This window comes from Acanthaster planci, linkage group LG12 (genome assembly GCF_054643075.1).
Source record: "Acanthaster planci isolate LZ-2023a linkage group LG12, COTS_SCS, whole genome shotgun sequence".
Classification (NCBI taxonomy): domain Eukaryota; kingdom Metazoa; phylum Echinodermata; class Asteroidea; order Valvatida; family Acanthasteridae; genus Acanthaster; species Acanthaster planci.
The window spans coordinates 12,743,362-12,765,723 of record NC_141788.1 but is presented as its reverse complement, the minus strand read 5'-3'; the positions used below and the strand labels follow the sequence as shown (position 1 = coordinate 12,765,723).

At 40.9% G+C, this 22,362-nt stretch overlaps 1 protein-coding gene across 2 annotated transcripts in view; it reads left to right on the top strand.

The window, feature by feature from the left end:
* Positions 1-782: 782 nt before the first annotated feature.
* LOC147797165 (metalloprotease TIKI1-like) overlaps positions 783-22,362 on the top strand; it is a 72,846-nt gene continuing 51,266 nt past the window's right edge. Inside the window, exons 1-2 of one of the 2 annotated variants that reach the window (XM_087144160.1) lie at positions 783-1,403; positions 1,856-2,410. In XM_087144160.1, the coding sequence (XP_087000286.1) occupies positions 1,227-1,403; positions 1,856-2,410 (732 nt within the window). In that variant the 5' untranslated portion in view covers positions 783-1,226. The remainder of the gene's footprint in view (positions 1,404-1,855; positions 2,411-22,362) is intronic. The other variant, XM_087144159.1, reaches the window with a different exon arrangement.

Below are 22,362 nucleotides of genomic sequence, written 5' to 3'. Positions count from 1 at the left end.
ACGATGGCAAGACACTTTGCATGCTATACAAAGACAAGAACACGCACACACAACTACTTTCGGTTTTCAGTACGGGGAATCTTGGGAAACACGTACGACTTTAATCCTATCCAGAGGAACAAATTTGATAAGGACTGTAGTGTCTAAAATATTGGAACTGAAAAGTGTTCACCTTTTGTTTTAAATGTGCAATATTATCACCACTAGAGAAAAACCTGCCAGTTGGGCCCGGTACACGCGTAGTCTCTTCAATTCATAACCTTTATTTTTTTTCTGGACAGAATATCTCAAGGTTTTTACAGCATTTAAGAACCAACAAACTTATCCCTTACTGGGTTAGTTTGTTTATACTGAAACAAGATATGGTACATTACTCACCAAACATTGTATGTCTTGAATCAGGGCCAGTACAGTGGAAAGTTCACTTTGTCATGTCTGGTGATTAACCAGAATTTTCTGCTTAGTATTTCCTATACATTGATGAAGGGGAGTTGACACCTCCGTCTCGCTCAGCTCCTCTTGTGATGTCATTCATGAGACCCTCCTGTCCCCGTTACTCGCGGGAGTCCCAGGCTATTCATGCATCTTGTGTGATAACACGAGCGCCACACAGCCAGCAAGCTTGGCCGGCCGGAGACACCAGACACTCGATGTGAGCATACATCCGTGTCGGCCCACGCGGCATTTTGATTGATCTGGCTTACAGCACCAACCCACCAATCAGCATGATCAACGGCACTGCACATAAGTACGTGGCTTGCTTCGATGTGGTGGAGAAACCCTCTCTGACAACGCCTGAATGAACAGTCAAGCAGCAAACGCTGTGCGATTGCTGAATGCACGCGGACGCTAGTCGGTAGACTGCCCGCAAGTACAACGCTTTGAAGAGACGGGGTGACAGTAATCTGTTCTTCTAGCACCGGTATGGCTGTCTTGTACACTTGGAAAATACAAGACCCTGTTTTTTCCCCCTGAGTTATGCAGATAAAAACCACGACTATGACTCCATATTTTAGTGTAACGATTGGCTCCGAAGTGCAAGCAACTGAACGGAAGTCATTGAGCCTTTGAGAGCGGCAGGGACGCTTCGACTTCGCCGTCACACTTTGGTGTCATGCGGTAAACATAACTCGATTTGACAGGTGCATGCCTCTACAAAGCGTACGTTACACATGGTGAATCAAGAGAAAGAGCACCACTAACTGTTGTCAGCCTTGTGATGTGTAATGATATTCCGAGAAGTTGTGAGAGTAAATCACGGGAAAATGCCTGTCTTTGGTCATGCGTGGATGATGAGTTTAATACCCGTGTTTTACCTGTTTCTACTTGCCTTGCCGATCTCGGGATCCGTTCAAAGGCTTCGGGAAAAATTACATTGCGAAAATAGAAACTCAACAGCAGAAGTAAGTATTCACATGCTACATGGGTTACGTTATCGTGTTTTAGATCTTTTCACGCGGAAATACTTCTAGTTGTAATATTTGTTTACATTTGCCGGGGCCTGGAAGTCGTAAGTTTGAATTATTTTGTTCACATTCATGCTCCTGGGAAGTACGCACACATTTTCAACTGGCATAATTTGCACCAGATTGTAAACGTAAAAAAATAATACATTGCTTGTAAGCTAAAGCCGAAAGTTATTCACCACGACAATCTCTTCCTGAGACTCGGTAATAGTGTCAAACTGTTTGGTGCGTTGCCTACAGTACATGTACAAAGTCTGGGCTTTAATGTTTTTATACTGTGGAGAGGTTTATCACATGGCTGCATGATATCATGCGTTATCCTCCGATAACCGACTCTGCATTTTCTTTGTCGTCATGTTTCATCATACATGTACTTGAAATATCTACAGGGTGTCAAATCGTTTCTATGGCGGGTGAAGCGAGACACCCCTGCGTACTTCTTCGGCACCATCCACGTTCCATACACTCGTGTCTGGGACTACATACCAGGGAACATCAAACAGGCATTCGGCGAGAGTGAAAACATATTCTTCGAGTTAGATCTCACAGATACCTACACTATTTCAACCCTAACTAACTGCCAGTTGCTTCCTCATGGGGAGAACCTCAGCGATGTTTTACCAAGGAGTTTATTTGAGCGACTGAGGGAACATTTGGAGTATGTCAAGATCATGATGCCGTCATGGATGACAGCAGACCAGCGAGGAAGGGGCCTCTATGCCGATTATCTCTTCAATGCCATTGCTGGAAACTGGGAGAGGAAACGGCCGATATGGGTCATGCTCATGGTCAACGCTCTCACAGAAACAGATATCAAATCTCGAGGCATTCCAGTTTTGGATCTTTTCCTTGCCCAAGAAGCTATGAGAATGAATAAAAGAACGGGTGCCGTGGAGCGGGTAGAGGAACAATGCGTGCCACTAAACGGACTCAACTTCACACAAGTAAGTAACTGTTACAATTTGAGTGTCTTCTCGGGTTTGCTACCTCTTGGGAATTTATCTCAATATTTCAAGGAACATCCTACTTTTTAAGGAACTCTGTACTTGTATTAAAGTCGTTTGTGAATCGAGCTTATGCTTTTCCGGCTGCCACTTTTTCATGCCCGACGCGACAAGACCCGCTCCAGAAAATCGCCACGCGCTCAATCAGAGATAAAAACAAGTTTTGAAAAGCTGGGGCGCTTTTCTAGGGGACTTGACGCGTCTGATGAAAAGCCCCCGGAACAATGAAGTAGAATTTGGAGCCAGCAGGCCGTGTAATACCTTCAATGAAATTGACAGCGCCCCGCTAATTTCATTGGGCATTAGCGTAGCATTTACAACTTCGATTACTTAGGGGTTGATAACTGGAAGTCAGCAGATACAAAAGAAGAAGTGGGGGCTAAAAGCAGGGCAGAGTGAAGGCGCGAAAGTATAGTTGACATAAAGAAGTAAAAAATAAATGAATAAATAATTAAAATTGAAAAATAGTGGTCAGGGCAACAGATCGTCAATGCTCACCGCTAGTTCTTTGAAGAAGACGCTTCAACAAAGCAGCTGTCTTGATCTTTTTCGGCTCTTCTTGATATCTCCCCACTGACTATTGTTGCCTGTAAACATACTCCTTGTCCAGGTACTTTGAGATCGAGAATATTGATTTCCATAAGAATGGCTGTTACAGCGTTTAAAACGTCTTTTGTCCAACTTGATAAAACATGTACAATGTGTTGAGCAACCATTAATAGGTCACAGGTTTACCCCTTTCGATATAGTTACAGAGAAGTTCAACCAAAACCTTCACTCGGATCTCGGTAAAAAAAACCTTCCGCGTGAGTGTTACACATTATCTTCTCTTTTTTTCCCGTTTTCTTTTTTTTAAAATTCTGATCAGTTATTGGCACTCTTGTATGGGTAACCTTCCCAAGCCAGGTATAGTCATCAAACAACGGGAGTAGGGCCCTACAGTTTCAGTCTAGTGGGTAAGGAATATTTTTCATAAAACTTGACGACTCATGGTTAGGTTAATCACTTTTTTCCCCTCGGTCTTTGATCACGGGCATCATGACGCCGTGGAGTTGCTTGTCGGCGAACAGCTGCTGAGAACGTTTAAGTGGAAGCTACAATTCATTTTTTAATACAACTGCACAGATGCGCCTTCATATCTTAGTTAACCTCATTTTCAAGTTTTGCTTTATACTGTTTGAAAGGGTATTTTGCTGCCTTTTCGGCTTTATGCTAATGAGTATTGCCATATTCGTAAGCAAAACTGTGATGTCATTCCAGTAGAGAATTTGTGCACAAACCTATGACTTTGCTGATTTTGCTGGCCTCAATTTTCTTTTGGGTGATACATTGTTGTGTAAGTAGCTATAAGCAAGCATGCTACCATTTCTCAGAAATGTTTTCATTGAGTTAAGTTTGGGTTCGCAATTTGAACAGAAAACTTTTGCAGTGCCCAAATGACATCACAGCAACAGCGCCCTCAGTTGTGTAGGAAAGCATGGGTAATTTTTAATGTTTAAAAAATTGCATTTTCAATTTTTTCACCGAAAATGGATGTCAAATAATTTTCATTCAATGAAGAAGAGTATAAAGTTGAAGAAAATTGGGTCTAAGATGAATTCATTGCAGCTACACTTTAACGTTGTCATGGCGTTTACTTCTTAACTTGTCTTTGTACATGTACTTGACTAGGGGACCTACCTCAACAAGGACTCGCAAGTATAAAGGAAAAAAATGAAAATAAATAATCATAAAACAAGTAATACAAAAAAATAAAGTAGACCGAATAAAACCAAACTGGAAAAGTTAAAAAGTGAAAACAGAGGGAAAAGATAAAAATCCTGAAAATCATGATATGAATCTTGATGGTTTTGAAAGGGAGAACAGTTTAAAGATGGTTACCCTATAGAGATTTAGGTACTGACATTTGTGATTATTTGTTCAACCCCAGGGTCCTAAGATATTGGAAAATATGTTTGAGTCATCTGTCCTAATGGCGCGCAGCAAATGATTTGCAATTTGATTTGCAATTGTGATTCGTTTTCGTTTTCACGAAGAAGCACAAATCATGTGTGCTTTGTCAATATAGCATAGAAAAAAGCTTTAAATGTCTAAAATCATTTTATTTTACCCGTAAATGGGTGACTAAACTGAAATAAAAATGCTCTTAATACTCGTAACTGTGTAAATTAAGGAGAATGTCAGTTTCTGAATACGGCAAATCACGGAGCACGCGACGCAAGACATTTGTGCCTCTTCATGAAAACGAAAATATCACATTTCTATAAAGTACGCGTTGAAGCGCTCACACATCTATAGATTTGTATTACTTCGTGGTGTTGGTGACGATTTATAATCCTCATAATGTGGGACATGCTTATCGAGATGGTAGTGGTGACGGTGCCTGGTATCTACCTCTATGCTGATATAGTCCAGGAAAGAGCATTAAGAATCACTCTCGTTAAACAGTTGTTTAGTTATTGTAGCCCGTCTGAACTAAAGTAGGCAGGTGTACCAGTGACGAAGTCGAGTCCATCTAGTCCGAGCCAAGTGGATTCCACGAGGGACCGAGTCTGAGCCAAGCCCGAGTCCATTTTTGTCCGAGTCCGGCTCAAGTCCGAGTCCATGTTGTCGAGTCTCAATATTGCCCTACTACGCCCAAATTCCAGACACACCAAAGATCGGGTGACGGAACCACATAGGTCTTATGCATGTGAAAAGGATGTTATCTTTCCGTGATAGAAAATAAGGAATAGGCCTAATGAAAAGGAAAAAAGAAAACGCATCTAAATTTGAAAAACCCCAGACGAGAAACAATAAATCGGATTTCATTGGCTTTAAGGTGATGCCCAAAACGCTAATATGGCCGCTCCTTCGGAGTTCATGGCGAAGCCTGTTTGTCTCAAACAAAATCTCCAATTTTGAGACATTTAGCTTCCTGTTTTTCCAGTCACAGTAACTCTCATGCCCAAAATGCAAGGATACATGAAGTTACCATATTTAGGAGAGTTGGGTTGGCTTAGTGGTTCTTTCCTCGCCTTCCACCTCTGCGGTCCGGGTTCGATTCCCGGCTCGGTCCACTTGTGGATTGGGTTTTAGTCCCAGTACCCGTAATAATTTTAGTACCCAGAATAATCCTCTGGGGTTTTCCTCCGACCTCTTAAACTGTAACTGTTTCTCATTTCAATGTTCCTGAGTCTCAAAGTATATGAAGTTAACGAATCGCTTGGAAAAAGAAGAAAAGAACTTCTGTTGACACATAAAGTGCTTATGATGGGCACTACGGAGTGTGGACTGGTCTTGACCGACATACAGGTACGGTATACATGTACTACGTCTGAAGAGCGAGCAATGACTGTGTAGGATGCAGACCACTAATTCAAGTGAGAATTTCTGGCCAGCTCTCTAGCATTAAAAGTGCCCTCACAGTATCTTTTGAAAAAGTATCTTTTGATTGTTTGGCCCCCAAAATGGTGAGATCGTGTAAATCGTTGCCGGGATCAACTCCCTGGGTCTTTGAGCTTTCATATGAGAGCAGAAAGGCTAAAAACTACAGTTGAAAAATGGTCCTAAGTGCCCGAAAAATGTTGAGGGTTGCCACTTGAAAAATGGCTGCAATCAGACTTTGGAAAAGTCACTTTTGGGGGGGTTCTTTTGTGAGAATAATTTAAAATGTAATTGGTTAACCCACAAAAAATTGAAAAGAAATTGAAAGATAAGTGACCAGACAAGAATTTCATTTGTGTTTCAGAAATCTCAGGGATGTTGGCGTGCATGCTATTGGGCCCTGAACAGTGCTGATTTTACACTGTTTTCAATGGGGCTTGAATTAGTGGACTGGACCCTGTAATGCTTATAAAATGCTTATGATAGTGCACATGTGGGTGTACTCAGGTCGCGCAGTGACTGCATGCGGTGACTGCAGTCAATTCACTGCACAATGAAACGGTGCTTATTCGACAAACTCTCAGCGTTGCTTGTTGAAGAGGGCACACAAACTTGAAGTAAATTTGCCAACCACTATACAAGGCGAAGCCATGGAAAAGTGCATTTTTGAGGGCCATGATTGGTCTAGAAAACGGCCTGGACAGTGCATTGTCCAGGCACTCACGAAAGTCCTATGGCCCATGGATTTTTGAGAGAAAATTAAGCGACTTTCACTTTTGGATGCAGACCTTGAAATAAGCTGCCATAGACGTCAGTGGTAAATACCCCCACTTCCAAAAAATCGTCAAAAATACAAGTTTCTCAGACACATTTAAAATTAAAGCTCACTACCCCATCTTTCATTTTCCTTTCAATTTTCAGTGGCTTAACCGATGAGTGTTGAACATATTTCTCTCCAGAGATAATCATCCCTAATAAAAGAACAGTCATTAGACCCATCGCCATTTAAATTGATGCGTACACTCCATGGCTAAATATAGCAATTTGGATGGCCCCGTTTGGTCCAGTATTTCAGACTTCAAGCTGACAGTCCTGCTGGCAGATTTCATCTTCCCCCTTTCTCTAATAGCAGAGAATTTGACAGCCTACAAACCGTGATTCGGCCGCGTGATTCGGTCGGCGCAGGCAATTTTTGGACCTGCATGTACTTACTGGCCTGCAACCAATGAGTGTTCAAAATGAACAGCGTTTTTCTCGATTTTTCTCAAAGACGTGAACTCAAAAAATGAAACAAATCCGTGAAATGATACACAAAATAAATTACAAACCCCCAAATCGGAAAATGTTGGCAAATTGCAGTTCATGCAAATCTCATACACTACCTTTAACACATAAATTAACTGATTTGGGTTACAGACATGGCCAAGTCAGTTTAACTTTTCCCCTTTTGAAATACTACAACCATTTCTGACTGACCTGTTTTAGTTATTCCGCTGTTGTTTTGATGAAATACATGTATTTGCAGCCGTTTAATACCAAGGAAAACAAAGACAAATGCCATTCTAATGGGCCGGTCACGTTGGCTCGAGTCAGACTAAATTCAAAAAGAAATTTAAAAAAAATTCAAATTGAATTTCTTGAATGTCCTACTTTAAAACATTTGTCTTCTTCATGATGGAAGTTTTCTTCATTAGTGTTTGATTGCCTGTCTGTCACAGTATCGGGTTCCAGTAACCATTCTGTCCATTGCCTAGATTATCCCTGAGACCCAGGATTATTAGCACCCCTTACTAGACAGATCCTACCAGACCAACCTTTGTCTGTTCATTAATGTCTGGCACCAGTTTCACCTCGTTACCGGTGCTTATTGTTTATTATTGTGACTTGACAATCAGCTTTACTGGGATCAAATGATCCTGGGAAAAGATTACCGATCAGTACGCTTGGAACCACCCTTAGTTAGGGTTAAATCATCCGCAGAAGCAAGTATGACCTTGAGCCAGTTCAGTGGTTCAAAAAAGCAAGGCCATTCGGGAACCAAGCACGCGCGCGAGCTCGCGTAGGATGACTGCGATGGCCCAACCTCGACTCCGTGGGCTTTGTGCGCGTTCCTTCACTAGCCCTAGTTGTGTTGAATACGGACATGACGCTGACTGGCCATTCAGGATCAATATACATAAACGTTAAGTCAATTGCACGCGTATTTCAAAAGCTGTACGCTCGCGCCCACGTATTATCCTGCACGTAACACACGAGTAAATCTGCGTCGTGCGTAAACACACTGAATAAAGTCCTAATCTAAATTTCGAAAATAGTAGGATATTTTAAATAATACTATACCAGGCGTCAGCTCACAAGGAATGGTGGGAATCAACATAGCGCGGCAAGAACTTACCCATGGAAACGAGGTTGGGACCTTACATTTTTATATAACTCTATGTAACCTCGACTTCATGGGCTGTGTACGCATTCCTTCAGTATCCCCGGTCGTGTAAATACAAAAAATGACGCTGACTGGCTATTCGGGATGAATAAACGTAAAGTCAAGATCGTACCCATAGGTACGTAGGTTGCCCCTGAACCTACACAATAGGGGTACAGTCCACTTATTCAAGCCCCATTGAAAAAAGTGTAAAATCGGCACTGTTCAGGGCCCAATAACATGCACACCAACAACATCCCTGAGATTTCTGAAGCTCAAATGACATTATTGTCTGGTCCCTAATCTTTCAATTTATTGTTAATTATTCCCACAAAACAAAATCACCCCCCTCCCAAAATGTGATTTTTCCGAAGTCTGATTACAGCCATTTTTCAAGTGGGGTTGAACTTTCTTGGGCACCTAAGACCATTTTTAGCCGTTCCGCTCTCATATGAAAGCTCAGACCCAGAGAGTTGATCCTGACAACGATTTGCACAATCTAACCATTATGGGGGTCAACCAATCTCCTTTTTTCAAAAGATACGGTGGGGCACTATTAATGCTGATGAGCTGGCCAGAAATTCTGCACCCATAGGGATGGGGACCGGCCATGAAAGATACGTAACGCAGCCTCGTTACTATGGGTACGATCTAGCCGCGCCATGTTGACTCTCAACAAGCCGTGGGTAATCTTGATGAAAGAAGGCGCACACAACAGATTACGCATCGTGAATTCTACTAAATGGCTAGATTTCTACGCGCGAGCTCATTGAAATATTTTATGATTCCACGGGATATTTACAATAGGGGGTGCCATAATCGGGAGCAATCATAGAGATATAAATCGGGAATTGTGGACTGGTGGCTTCCAAATCGGGGTATTTCGTTCACAAAAACCTCCAACCTGTTGGCCTATTGGCCTCTTTTGCCTAGAGGTGGCTACGTTCAGAGCTGGGCGTGTAGTTTTACTACTATGGGGTGTCTTCCGGGAAGGGCGAATAAAACAACATTCGCGTAGCTAATTCCTAGAAACTGAAAAGAACACTGAACTTCTGGCCATAATACATGTATTGATTTTCTGGTGAAAAACGGGGTGAGGGCAGCCTCCTCCTGATAGTCACCAGGCTGCGCTATTTCTGTCCCGTTTTTTGCACCGTCTTCTATGGGCGCGCATTTTAGTGTACAACCTGCTTGGTTAACAACTTTCCCCAGGGCTATCCTCATGATAAGTTAGCGCGTGTTAATCAAATAGTCGAAGTGCGTGCGTGCGGATGCAACATTTTTACGGTCAGTATCCACAACATGTAATGCATTATCTATGAAAGTTCTCTACCAAATCGGTAGAGAAATATAAAGAAATGCACACACCTTCTCCAGGAGATTGTAAAGGCGCTCGTGGCTTCGCCACTCGCACTTGGTTTCGTGTTACCACCAGGGTGCCACGTGCGCCTTTAATAAAGATTAATGGATTATAAACCTCGAATCATGATTTTCTCCTTCTTCCCTTTCCCTCCCCCCATCTCTCTCCCCCTCTTTTCTCTCTCCGAAGAAGTGTGTGCTGAATAAAGTATGATGTTATTCATTTCCTGGGGAATCGACACGGGAAGTTACGGTGATTCTGAAGACAGGCCGCGTCCAACATTAGTTCAGGGATCGTCCGATTCTTTCTCGGAAACGAATGATACAAACTTTTAAAGCGCGTCCGGCTACGGCATATCAGAGCGAGTGAGGTCTCATAATGTAACACTAAAAGCTATGCCGTTTATTGTTGCTCTTCGTCGGCGATGAGCCAATCCGGAGTTACATGGACATCTTATACGTTTTGACAGTCAAGTGCAGTCGGTTTTCCGAATTTCGGATCGCTTTTGTGTTCTGTGTGAAAGGTTAAATGTAAGCTTCTCGTTATACAAAATATGTTCTCAGAAATTTTTTACAAAAGAAATTGGCCAGATTTTGTATGTGACGAAACGCGTTCATCAATTTGGGCGCGGGGATAGGCAGTATTGTTGATAACTCGCTGTGTATACAGCTGAGTCCAAATTTATGCAAGCTCTACTTTTTTAATTCATTGGAATTAAATTAAGAAATCTTCGTTAGAAAGTCAACTTGTTACAGTGGTTCTGTTTGAAAAGTGGAATTCTCATATGGTTACTATTCATCCATCCAGCGGGGAGGTGGGGAGAACTTGCTTTTTTAAAAAACAATTTTATTCTTCACAGGTGAGTACGAAAGAAAGTAATCGGTATATTTATTTATCAGATATTAGCAACAAAATCCTAAGAAAACAACGCCAGGGTGGGAAGACAAGGATGTTGGGACAGTGAGTAGGCCTAAGGCTTTCGATTTTTTCCTCCCCCAACATTATGTTGAATGAGCCTGAAGCTGCATTCGCTTCTGAATCCCCCTACACCCTGAAAGCTGGATACGCCGCTGTTTTTATTGTAGTGTTATTCTTAGAGAAGTTTTTGTCGTGATCCGGAACTGGTTAAACCGATCCAGAACTAGGAAAAGTGTCGTCGTTATTTTCGTCGATCCTGTAAGTCCAAATTAAAAGCTTAGGTTTGAAAATAATTGTTTAAATATCTCCAACACACAACGTGGACTACAGAATAATTTTTGGAAAAACGACTGTACTAAAGACACGTGAAGTCACGATTATCTCGTTTCTTTCCACAAGGCGTCTGAAGGTCTTATACTCCTTACTAAAGGTGCATGAATCATAAAGGGCAGAGGTGGATCTAGAGGGGCCCCGCCGCCCGGGGGGTTGGGGGTTGCAACTTGCAATCCCCCCGTTCTGCCACGGACTAAATGGAATACCAGTGAAATGACGGGAAATTAATACCCCAACAAATCTTGCACAAGGATTGCCCCGTCCATCTTTCTATCTATAGTTGAGTTTCCTTTTCATGAGGGAACGATGCATGATGCTGATCTGCCACCGGAAGGTTTAGGTACATGAAGAAATTCCTAAATGTCCCCCCCCCCAAAAAAAAGTTACCCTCTCCCCTAAAGAGTTTGTGCAGAAATTCTGCTCTGACTCTGAAACTGATATGTCAGTAATTTTCCTGATGAAAATATGCGAATAATTGTTTCCTTTGTGTTGAATCTCTGGAGAACGTACCTGTTCTATACACGTTGAACACGCCATACAAGAGTGCAGCGAGTCATGTACATGTACTGTAAGTGGGTCTTTCGTAGTAAGGCGCCTACGATTGACAGGTAATAGGTTGATGGACACAGTACACACGGCCGGTACTCGATATGCAGTTCTTGCACCGTACGCCCGGCGCACTCGTTCGGGGAAATCAGTGAACTGTCTCGTCCTGAGAAAATCCCTCGACCTGTCGTTTGTACCAAGACACATTTGCACACATTTGTCATACTATGAAGATGAAGAACAAGGAGATATCTTACCAGCTCCCCACGGTGGGATAATCTTGGGTGCCATCTTTATTTACACTTGGAGTAATTGAGTAGGCTGTGACCTTTATAAACCTCATTTCTTTCCAGTGCCTGTCAAGCTCAATCTTAAAGGAGTTGGTATTTTTGTCATTTGTGACGTAGGATGGGAGACTAGTCTAGGTTGACTCCCTGACCGTACTGCGTTACGGGGAGTCCTGGATACGAAATGTCGAAAATTGGGCGAAAAATTTTGTAACTAAAATTTGCAACACTTCTACCTTTACCAAGGAGCCAATTTCACGCCTGTAACTCCCATGCGTCCTTATCTCCACATCCGGTGGGTTAAGAAATTCGACACATCACCACCAAAGACAAAAACGGGAAAATCAAGTCGGACGTAACGTTAATTCTTGCCATTGTGGTGGACTTTTCAGCCGTTCTCCAGTGCATGCAATTCGTAAAGTGCGCGCCCCGAACCGCGTACACGCACATCGAAACTACATGTTCTGACAGAAACCAGCGAAACTCAGTGAAGTCTAAACGAATCAGGTTTCGAAAACGCTCACTGCTTAACGGAACGGTGTTTCTCAGCCACGAGTACCATTGATCTCCATGCCAAGTACACACAACATCGGGCCGGGGGCGAGGCTACATATGCAGCAAGGTATGAGACGGAGAGAACCCCCCCTGCTTTGCGTTGGTCATTGTCTCGCAGGAATCTGGGGAATTCCTTTCAGACATCTTGGAGGGGGATGTGTTAAGTAACAATAGTCTGGAATGTGTATAGGGATTGGGCATGTTGGGGGGGTACCCCTCGGTCTCATTTCTTGCTGGGTATACGAGGCTGTGGCGTGCGTTGGTGACAGTTGGCCTGGTTACCTGCACGGCGATTTGCACGGCCATTTTTGAGCATGTATTTTATTTGTTAATAGGCGAACTTAAAATAGACAGACAAAAGCTGTCCACAAAATTCGATAGAAGTTGACGGACCCGGCAGTTACATGTCGAGGGGAGAGGGTATTAATTATCCAGCATCTGTTGCGAGCAATTTACTAATATCTGTTGATTTGTTCCATTTTAAAAGTTATACTGAATACGTTTTTTTTAGAGATGGAGAAATTTCCAGAAAGCGCTGGCTAGATATTTTTTTAATAAACTAGACTGATATGAGAGTCAAAAACGGCGATTAACAATCTCTTGGGCCTGAATTTAAAAACGAAAAATCACCTACCTTGAGGTTTAAAGACTTCGACACAGTCTAGCTATTTGTCCATTGCTCTAAAATCCAACTCGTCACTGCCAATTACCAATTCAGTCTGCTTATTGTATGTGTAGTCTACGAATAAAAAAAGGAGAGGCAGATCAACAACACGATTTGTGCGTGATCGTTACTTGCCGCACGTGTGCGCGCCAGTACTGCCCCTGCACTGATACGGTGTTCCCCATCAGTATAGCATCGCTCTCGCCTGTTCATCACGATCATCATGCCCGCGGTGTAATCCTCTTTTTATTCCTCAATTATCAAGATAAGTTACTGTTTCATTTTAATAAAAATCGGATCTCTACAATATTGTGTATTTGTACACCTTTAACCAATAAAACTGTACGAACAAATTAAACATGTTAAACACTTTCAAAGAGAGATCGTTGAGGAACTTCTTGCCGTACAACTACAAGAACCCTGCAAATGCAAAGCCTTCTACGCCAACCGAGGTTATTCTTATAAAATAGCAGCTTGTGTCGCAATTTTATGTTTTTAAACCGAAATTTAAAGCAGAACAAAATATGAACATTTTAGGGGTAACCAATAGTGGGTTAATTGGTCAATGTCAATCAGAAGCCCCGATCTGACAAAAACAGAACTGCATTTTGTATCGTCTCGACTGCACGCGGGTTAAAGCCGGGTACCAGTCACGGCCTCCGCGTAGCAGGCGTGCAACAGGCCTTTTCGCTGGAAATCGCGCACGCGTAGTGCTTACACGCAGCTCGGATTCCACGTGCAGGCCCTTTACAGCTCGAGAACGGATGAATTAAGTCTACAAAAGTAACGTTGTCTCTCACGTATTTTCCTCGATTTTGCAGTCCATGGTTCGTTTTGAAATTCCTAAACCCCTAGACGGATAGATAAGGCCTCGAAGAACTTGTAAAAGTGAAAAATTATTTTTTTCAACAAGGTAAACCAAGAACAAAATAGTACCAAATTTATGGTCGTTTTGTACACAACTTTTATACCCTGCACGTCAGGCGTAATGAAATGACAACGTCCAACCTGGGCTATCTTAAACTGCACATTGCTTTCTGTGCTGCACATTGGACACTTGACTTGCAGTTGTTGGTGATAAACACTCCAAAATCTATTTCCTGATCAAGATCTAGTTTCATTCCTTGTAGTAGTCAACTTCTGGGTCCCTGCATTGGACTTAAGCAGCCAGTTTCGAGACCACATGTGGAGCTCTTCATTGTCGTGCTGTAACTTATATGCATCATCCTGGGTATTAGCCGGAGTGAAAATTTTGGTATCTTCAGGATGATCTCCACTTGGTGAGATCATACTGTTTAAGTTGGACAACACTGAAAGAAAAGAGATTCAAGATTGGGCAAAGCCTAAGTCATGCTGTCACGATATTTGCCCCAGTAGTCCCTGGTGAAGCATGTAACGGCATCTGTGTGAATCTGGAAACACCGTCTGGAGTTCTGTTGGCCCTGGTAGTGATAGGTTGGGAAGGGCCAGGAAAGCTTTCAGTATGTTCGAAACTATCCTGGTACAGGCACAGTGACAGTTTTTATCAAAACGTGGGGCAATCCTAGCAATCGTAACATTCGTATGGCTATGTTACTTCTAGAACTGTAAGAACGACTGTGTGAAATCGTGGAATTTACATGACAATTCAATCCAAAATTTAAGCCTACACCTACTACTTCTTGTGATGTTTGCTACATACAGGCCGATAATGCTGGTGATGAATCTTCATTAATCCTACTATAATTGTGAAACATGAACAACTGTCTGTTGCCATAGTATTCCTGACTCTAGTGGGCTGGAACTGTCTACATTGTACTTGGGCTGAGTCAATTGGAATAACTCACTATTCGAATATTCAACCTTCAATTCAAATGAATATTTGCCATAGTATTCCTGACTCTAGTGGGGTGGAACTGTCTACATCATACTTGGGCTGAGTCATTTGGAATAACTCACTATTCGAATATTCAACCTTCAATTCAAATGAATATCCGAACATTCAGTCGTATTAACCAGCTGATAGTTGATGAACAAACCGTTGACAAAATCAGTTCCAATAATGCACACAATTGTACATTATAATCACTCCAGCCACGATTTATCAAGATTTAAGAGTTCCAAGCAATACTTTTTGCCGTTTTGAAAATTTCTAATCCGTTTAAATTAAAATTTCTAATGAATAATTTACTTTTGAATCAGAAGATTTCTGTCTGTTTTCATTTGAATCTGCTCAAAACAAGCCTCCAGAGTGCAGTTTTTCTCATTTAAAACAAAAGTAAATTCTCCCTTTTCACAAATTTTGCATTCAATTATTCAATTTTGGAAAATAATATTCGATAATCAATTGAATACTCGGATATTTGGGACAGCCCTACATCGTACTAGAGCGCAACATGGTTTGGCTCAACTTGGTGAAACTGCTTCACATTTGTACAAATGCCATTATTAACATCAATTGGCAGTTTCACCATTGAATAATCATCGGTAGCTAGAAGTAGTAGTAACTGGGGAGCTGTATGCCTGACTCATTAAGAGGAACACAGTCAACACACCTGTGGGTAATCAGGGCTATGGGGGCCAAAATTGTGACATTGAGACCTAGGCTTAAACTACCAATCTCGTGCAAACACGATCTAGACTCTGTTTTCATTGGTGAGTTTGATTTTATAAATTGTACTTGTTTTTCCACAAATATAACTGGCAAAGACTCATGATGGCACTAACTTCGCACATACACATAGTGCATCGAACCTTTTTTCACCGTGTATCTCTCTGCATGGAAAATCCAAGCAAAGAGTAAAAGTTTAATCTACAGGCTTTGTAAAAAAGATAACCCACTTAAATTTTCTAGAAAATTAATATATTAACACTGTGACCTCATGGTCATTGTTGAACATTGGACTCAAAAAATAAATGGCAACTTTGGTTTACATTTGCTATAACTAAAGTCGAGAGCGTGGTCAAAAATGTGGATCCTGATATAATGTGAACCTTTTTTAAAAGATTTTTCTCACTGAGGTATGGGTCTCAGGGCTTGCTGTTAAAGCTTCCTTCTACAGAAATGGAACAAAAGTTCTGTTTACATGTATGTTACCCAATGTATGTTTAGGCCCATCACTACTTTGGGGTAATATTCTTGAGAGAATGAATATTATGCCTAGTGGTTACTTGAAATGAAATCGAAAAAGTAATTAAGAGAAAGAAAGAGAGCAAAAATAGGGGAAAGTCAAGATGTAGCAAATAAAAGAAATTTTTTCTTTCAAGCCCCATTTCCAAACCCCAAATAATGTTTCAATTAAGAGGCAGCAATTTGCAGAATTTTCAGAAGTAGGACACAGCTGAGACCCCAGCATGTGCAAGAATTATGTTGACATAAGTTTTATTACAACTGATCTGACTCATCAGCAGATAATGGCATTCCTGTCACTTTGGGTGTCATCTCTGTCACTTTGGGTGTCATCTGATGTGCTTCAAAATATTATTATTAGTTGAACTTAAAAAAGTGGAGCCGTCAACAGTTTAGTTTATATAAGAATGAGTGCATGAATTATAACTTGTGGATACATGTTATTACATGTATACCATTACTAAGGCTGTGTTGGAATTGGGCTTTCAGAGCTGCGGCTACATCTGTTGTTTGCAACTCCTTATGTGTTTTCAGTGAGCAAAGATCTAGACCTATAATCCTGGACAAATCTTGTTGGGCCTCCAACCCCAGACCCCTTTCAATGTTTTGTCTATGTGCGCAGTCTGCGCTCTAGCTGGACATGACAACAGTGACCGGGGAGTAGGGGAAGGGGCTGCAGAAGTATGGCTATTGCCAAGTGTCCCAAAAATCTTGTCCTGGATTGTAGCTTGCAGACCTCTGATCTTAGATTAACATTTTGAAAGACAACTTGTTCAGACATAGCCCAAGGCAATAAATACAGTGTATGACCTCAGCAGTGTTAAACTTTTATTTAAAACTGGCTCAATAGAATGGACACTGATAATGGTGTTGCTTGGGATGTTATCAGTATCCATTCATAAACTAATGGACCCATGGGTCAGAAAGTCAAAAAGAGTTTTTAAAAATTAAACGTTTCCAACAGATTTGTTCAACATTTTCATTTCATTTTCTTAAACACTCCTCTAGCCACAATATGGCACATGCCTGTCATGAGTAATGTTAAATGAGTGGTGCAAACTGTGTGTTATGGTGAAGAACATAACGAGCCACTGTAGTGTGAATTTGAGCTCTCAAAATGCGGACTCATTGGAAGTATTGCACAAGTTTTTTGAACATTCACCCAATACGAGGGAAAAGAGACCAGATTTCATAGGAGTCTTAAATTCATGTGACAGCGGTATAGTGTTTTTGACAGCCACGTGTGCATTAGCAACCGTTCCAGACTGGTCATGTTGTGGTCTCTTGACCAATAGGAATAGCTAAGCTTTTGTCTGAATGCAGTTATTATCCCTTGTGTCTTGTGGATATTACACTTAAAGAGGCAGTGGCTAACAAACAGATCTCAGAGGAAGCACCTGGGGGTGCATGCAATTATTTCAAGGGGTGAACATCAAAGCAAATTAACTGTAATTGGGACATATACTGTGTACATATTTCAAAAGGGGCATCCGGGGTGAACATTATTACAAAAGCAAATTAACTGTAACTTGGACATACATGTACATGTATACTGTGTATATTTCAAATAGGGGGCACCTGGAGTGTGTGAACTTCTGCTGTAGAGATGCATGTACCTATACATGTACCTCCTTCTTTGATGTGATACCACTAATTATAGGGCAAGTTCGAGCAACAACCATATGTAACCATAGTTGGACCAGCCACTTGCTCTGTGAAACAGTGTTGCCTGAAAGATGGATAGTTTGGATCATCTACAGTAAACTTGTGAATGTTTTGGCAAGCTCTTGGACAACTCATTGTGAAAACGAGCATCTCCCTGACTCAAAGTAAATCTTGTAATAGATTGCAGTACCTGCTGCTATCTGACTCAGACTGGTCAGCCGACCCCAGTAAGTTTATAGGGCTGAGTCGATTCCAATGATTGACTATTCAAATATTCGACCTTCAATGCGGTTGAATATTTGAATATTCAGTTGTACCGCCTGGCAGATTAATTGTTGATGAACAAACCATAAAATCAGTCGCAATAACACACACAATTGTACATGTACATTATAATCACTGTAATACATGTAGCTTCTTACTTTTAGGACCATCTCCAGCCACTGCAGAAATGCCAGTTGTTTGTGAGCTATGGAATTCAACACCCCGGTACAATGCAGTTTTAAAACAAGAACCACTTCTAATGTTCACATGTTCACAAACAATGGCATCTTCTACTCATGGCTACAATCTTCCAAAGTTTCGGTCACACAATTTGTGATTTCTGCTCTTTGGAGTCCATTTCTAGACGCATCCATCAGTGTACGGGCAAAACCTGTTATGAAAATTATCATTTCCCTGAAGCAAAGTACATCTGGTAATTACATGTAAGTCACATTGGAAAAAGGACTCAGACTTGGACTCATCCATGATTGATTCATATATTTGTGTGATTGAAAAAAGCCAGGTTTGCCTTTCATATGAACCGTAGCTGAAAAAAAATTTATTAATTATTAATTAATTATGTCAAACAAAAACCACAGAAGTTCAGGTGTGCACACATGCAGTAATCCTACCTGGATCAAGTTGATTAATTTTGTGAACAACTTGGAGCAATTGACGCGAGACTGAAGGGCACAAAGGCTGGAGACTAGGACTCAATGCTTGCTTGGTGATTCTACTACAAACTGCTGGTCAATGATATGGAAGCAGACCTTAGGGCACAGTTGCATTGCTGGCTATCAGTAGTGGATGTCATTTATCAGTAGGGAGAGAACCATTCACATGAAAATAATTATCATTGTCAGATTATGAATGAGAGTTGCAGCCTGTTGCAAAATGTGTAACGAGATTTTACAAAAGAGTTGATAGGTCTGGTAGTTCAAATGTAACTATTCCATGTGTACAGTGCTAACCAATTGACCAAATGTGTAGCTGTAGTTTCCGTCTGATTTTTCCTTCCTTTACATTGTAATAAAACCCCATGTTAAATATGGGAAAATAAATGTGTCAAAAGGATAAACATTTACAAGGATTTTAAAAGCCAGCATTGTATTACTGTGGTTTGTCCCTTTACACATTTAGGTAAGTCTTTGCCTTTGAAATCCCATGGCATTTCACTAAACTCTAGTACATGTATGTTCAACAGTTTGGCCAAAGTTGCAACATGAATGTAAGCAATGTATTGCTTGAGCCATGGAGCTATTAAACACAAGGAGTTAGAATGAAGTCCCTGCAAACCGTAATATGATTAACTGCTCCGGTCGGCTCCATAGACAAAGTGTGGTTACCGGCCCCAGTGTTGAAGACCCTAGACGTTCTTTGTACTCAGTAATCGCCACCGCCAGGTAGCTGGTAGCCCTCAGACTCGCTGTGTTTCACTTCGGCATACTAGAGTAAATAAATGGTGGAAAAGATGCACAAAGAAGATGCACAGTTCTCTTCAGTAGTCCTCAGGAGTCAGCGAGTGATCCCCACAGATGTGCTCGAAAATGCTGAATTGGTAGTTGGTTATTTGGCAGAAGTCAGACGTTTTTAAAGTCAGTTATGACATTTTGCAGTTCCAGCAGAAGAGAACAATTACCCAAAATATGAACTGCCATATTTATATCAAAAGGCACAATCCTAGTGGTTCCTACGGTTAAAAGAAGGTGGAAACATGCCGCAGAAATGCATTTGACAAAATGAATCTTTCCATGTTTTTGTGTGTTTTTTATTTTCCTCTGGACCAGCTACATGTACATTCTTTCAGTTTTCTTGTCGCATATTTTTGGAGAATTTGTGGTATAGTTATTCAGTTTATTTTTAAGAGAGATGTTTTGGGGATGTAAAGACTTAACCAGACTTTCATTATCATTGGAATATCAGAACAATCACTAAAATTATCGAAATTTAAGTCTCTGATGACGGTGGTTTCCATCTCATGGTGGCCATGTTTAACATGCGTAAGTGTTACAGACACGCATGCGCGGTACCCACAGTCATTCGCAGATGCTATTCTGAGCATTCCTTATAGCCCGTAAGTGATGCGTAATTTGTTCTGTCCTTGCAGCACTTGCAGTACCGGCAGTGGCCTCATTAACCCTTTTGATCTCTGTGTGTGCTTACTCCTTGTCTATAATAGCTCCACACTTAAGCATATTACTTGTCAACATAGTGTGGTTTGGTTTTCAACAAAGTCTGAGTATCTGAGGAAATCTTTAGGTCCAGTGGCTTTATGGTCACCTGATCAAAACAGGAAAAATTTGCCCCGTTTTTTAAAATTTCTGAAAGGGTCTGAAAATGTCCAAATTCAATTTGTTGATTTTTGGTCACTATTGTTTATGTTGGAAAGTATCCATAATTGATGAGCATGTATAATTTTGCCACTTTTCCTAAATATTTTCACAATTTTCACATCTTGATTAATATGTGTTATTTAGATATTCCAGCTTGAAACAAGTTTAGCATGGGTCATTAAATTAATAGTAGAAGGAACTGTTCAGGTTTCTTCTCTGTTGCATTGTTTGTCTAAGCATACAGGAACTGTGCCCTCCATTTCAGCATCTCGGTGCCACATCATACAGTTCATTCCGTTACTAAATGAGACCCACCACAATTGTAGGGTCAGGCTCCAGTATTTTGTCTTTCAGTTTAACCATAGCTCCATGGGGTTACACAAATGATTTTACCACAAAGTCTACCCATTGAAGGCTTTGTAAAGCTGATAGGCTTTATTACAATGAATATTTTGTAGATTCGTGTTCTTCTCATCCATTTAATGAGCTAGAAGATTGGACTGTGTTTCCCTGTCTCTTTTGTCCTTGCTGGAAGTTTTACGGTTCATAAATTAGTGATTTTTAATTATTTGGTTGGTTATCTAAATCAAAGCCTCGGTGACAAGGAATGTCATGATAAATGTCATGTCATGATAAAAATTATTCTGGTACATGTACTGTAATAAGCCTTTTGTGAGTTATATTTGAATAAAATCTGGTACACTGAGTTCTTTAAATTCACATGAAGATAACAATTGGAATCCTCCATACTAAAGCCACTGTTGCTATACCTCGTGATTGCGGGCAAGCATTTCCTTAGTTACATAAGAGGCGCCTTGCAACAATACACTGTTCTCAATGGAAAAGAAGGGCACAAAGGAACCAGTCCATTCCAGAGATGGGGGTTGCTAAGCAAAAGTTTGCCCCGAATCACGAGGTATAGCAACAGTGTCTTCAGTCTGGGGAATTCAAATTGTTATGTTTATATGCAATCGGATAACTCAGTTTACCAGATTTTATTCAAATTTAACTCACACGTGGCTTATTATGGTTGTTGTTTACAGATCCTAGTAAAAGATCCCCATCTGTTGTTTATAAAATGTTGACATCTGTTATTTCAGGGTATTGTTCAAGATATCAGTTTAAGGAAAATGAATAATAAGAGACTTAATGATAAGAGACTGGTGTGATGTGGAATATGCCATTTTTAACCCGTTTGAGTCACATAGCACCTTTGGCTTCATCTTGGCTGCCAGGCTACCCTCAAGTATATAAAATGCCATATCCCACAAAACACAAATCAACAATAGATTAAATAAATGGTAGGGTCAGGGCACAACTTTTTTAAGATTTTCAAGGCATAAAAGCAGCTCCTGGCAGCTGATTAGCGGGAAGGAGTCCCACTTCTTAGCTCTTTAGAAACTGATATTGGTATTTTAATAGATCAGCCAATGTGCATGTATCTCCCAAACTAAAGAAATCTAAAACATGGCCCAGCCACCTTGCATGCCAGGCTGTTCCCTTGTGGCCAATGGCCAAACCTCTGTCCTTCCTCCATGCACTAGAGATAAGGTTTTGGTGTGTACCATCAGTTAGAAGTTCTTCCTGTAAAGGGTCATTGCTTTGCCCCTGTAGATATGTGATAGCTGTTCCCAGTCCTCAGGGAAACATACATTGTACCCCTGTAATATAACTTAAGATGCATAGCAAGGGCTCTGATGTGCACAAAGTACATGTAGTAAACCTCCTGCTACTGTACAATGATGGCAGGCTGATCAAAGGAGAGAAAATATATTAACCTGATGTACAGTGTATACATGTATGTCACTTACAAAATTGAATTGGTAGCTCACCAGTAAGTTTTTGATACCATTTGTAACTGTGTTGTTGTCAATTTCATTCCTTTTGAGACCAGGTCCAAACAATCTGTGTTGGGGTTTGAAAATCCAAGTTCAGGTCCTTCTACAGGTATCAAATATAATGCATTCAGACAATTTGGCAGTTTTTGGCACAAATAATGAATTTGACATAAAGTGATTACACATATTATGGAATTTAGCTAGGTAAAGAAAAAGACCAAAACAAGAACTG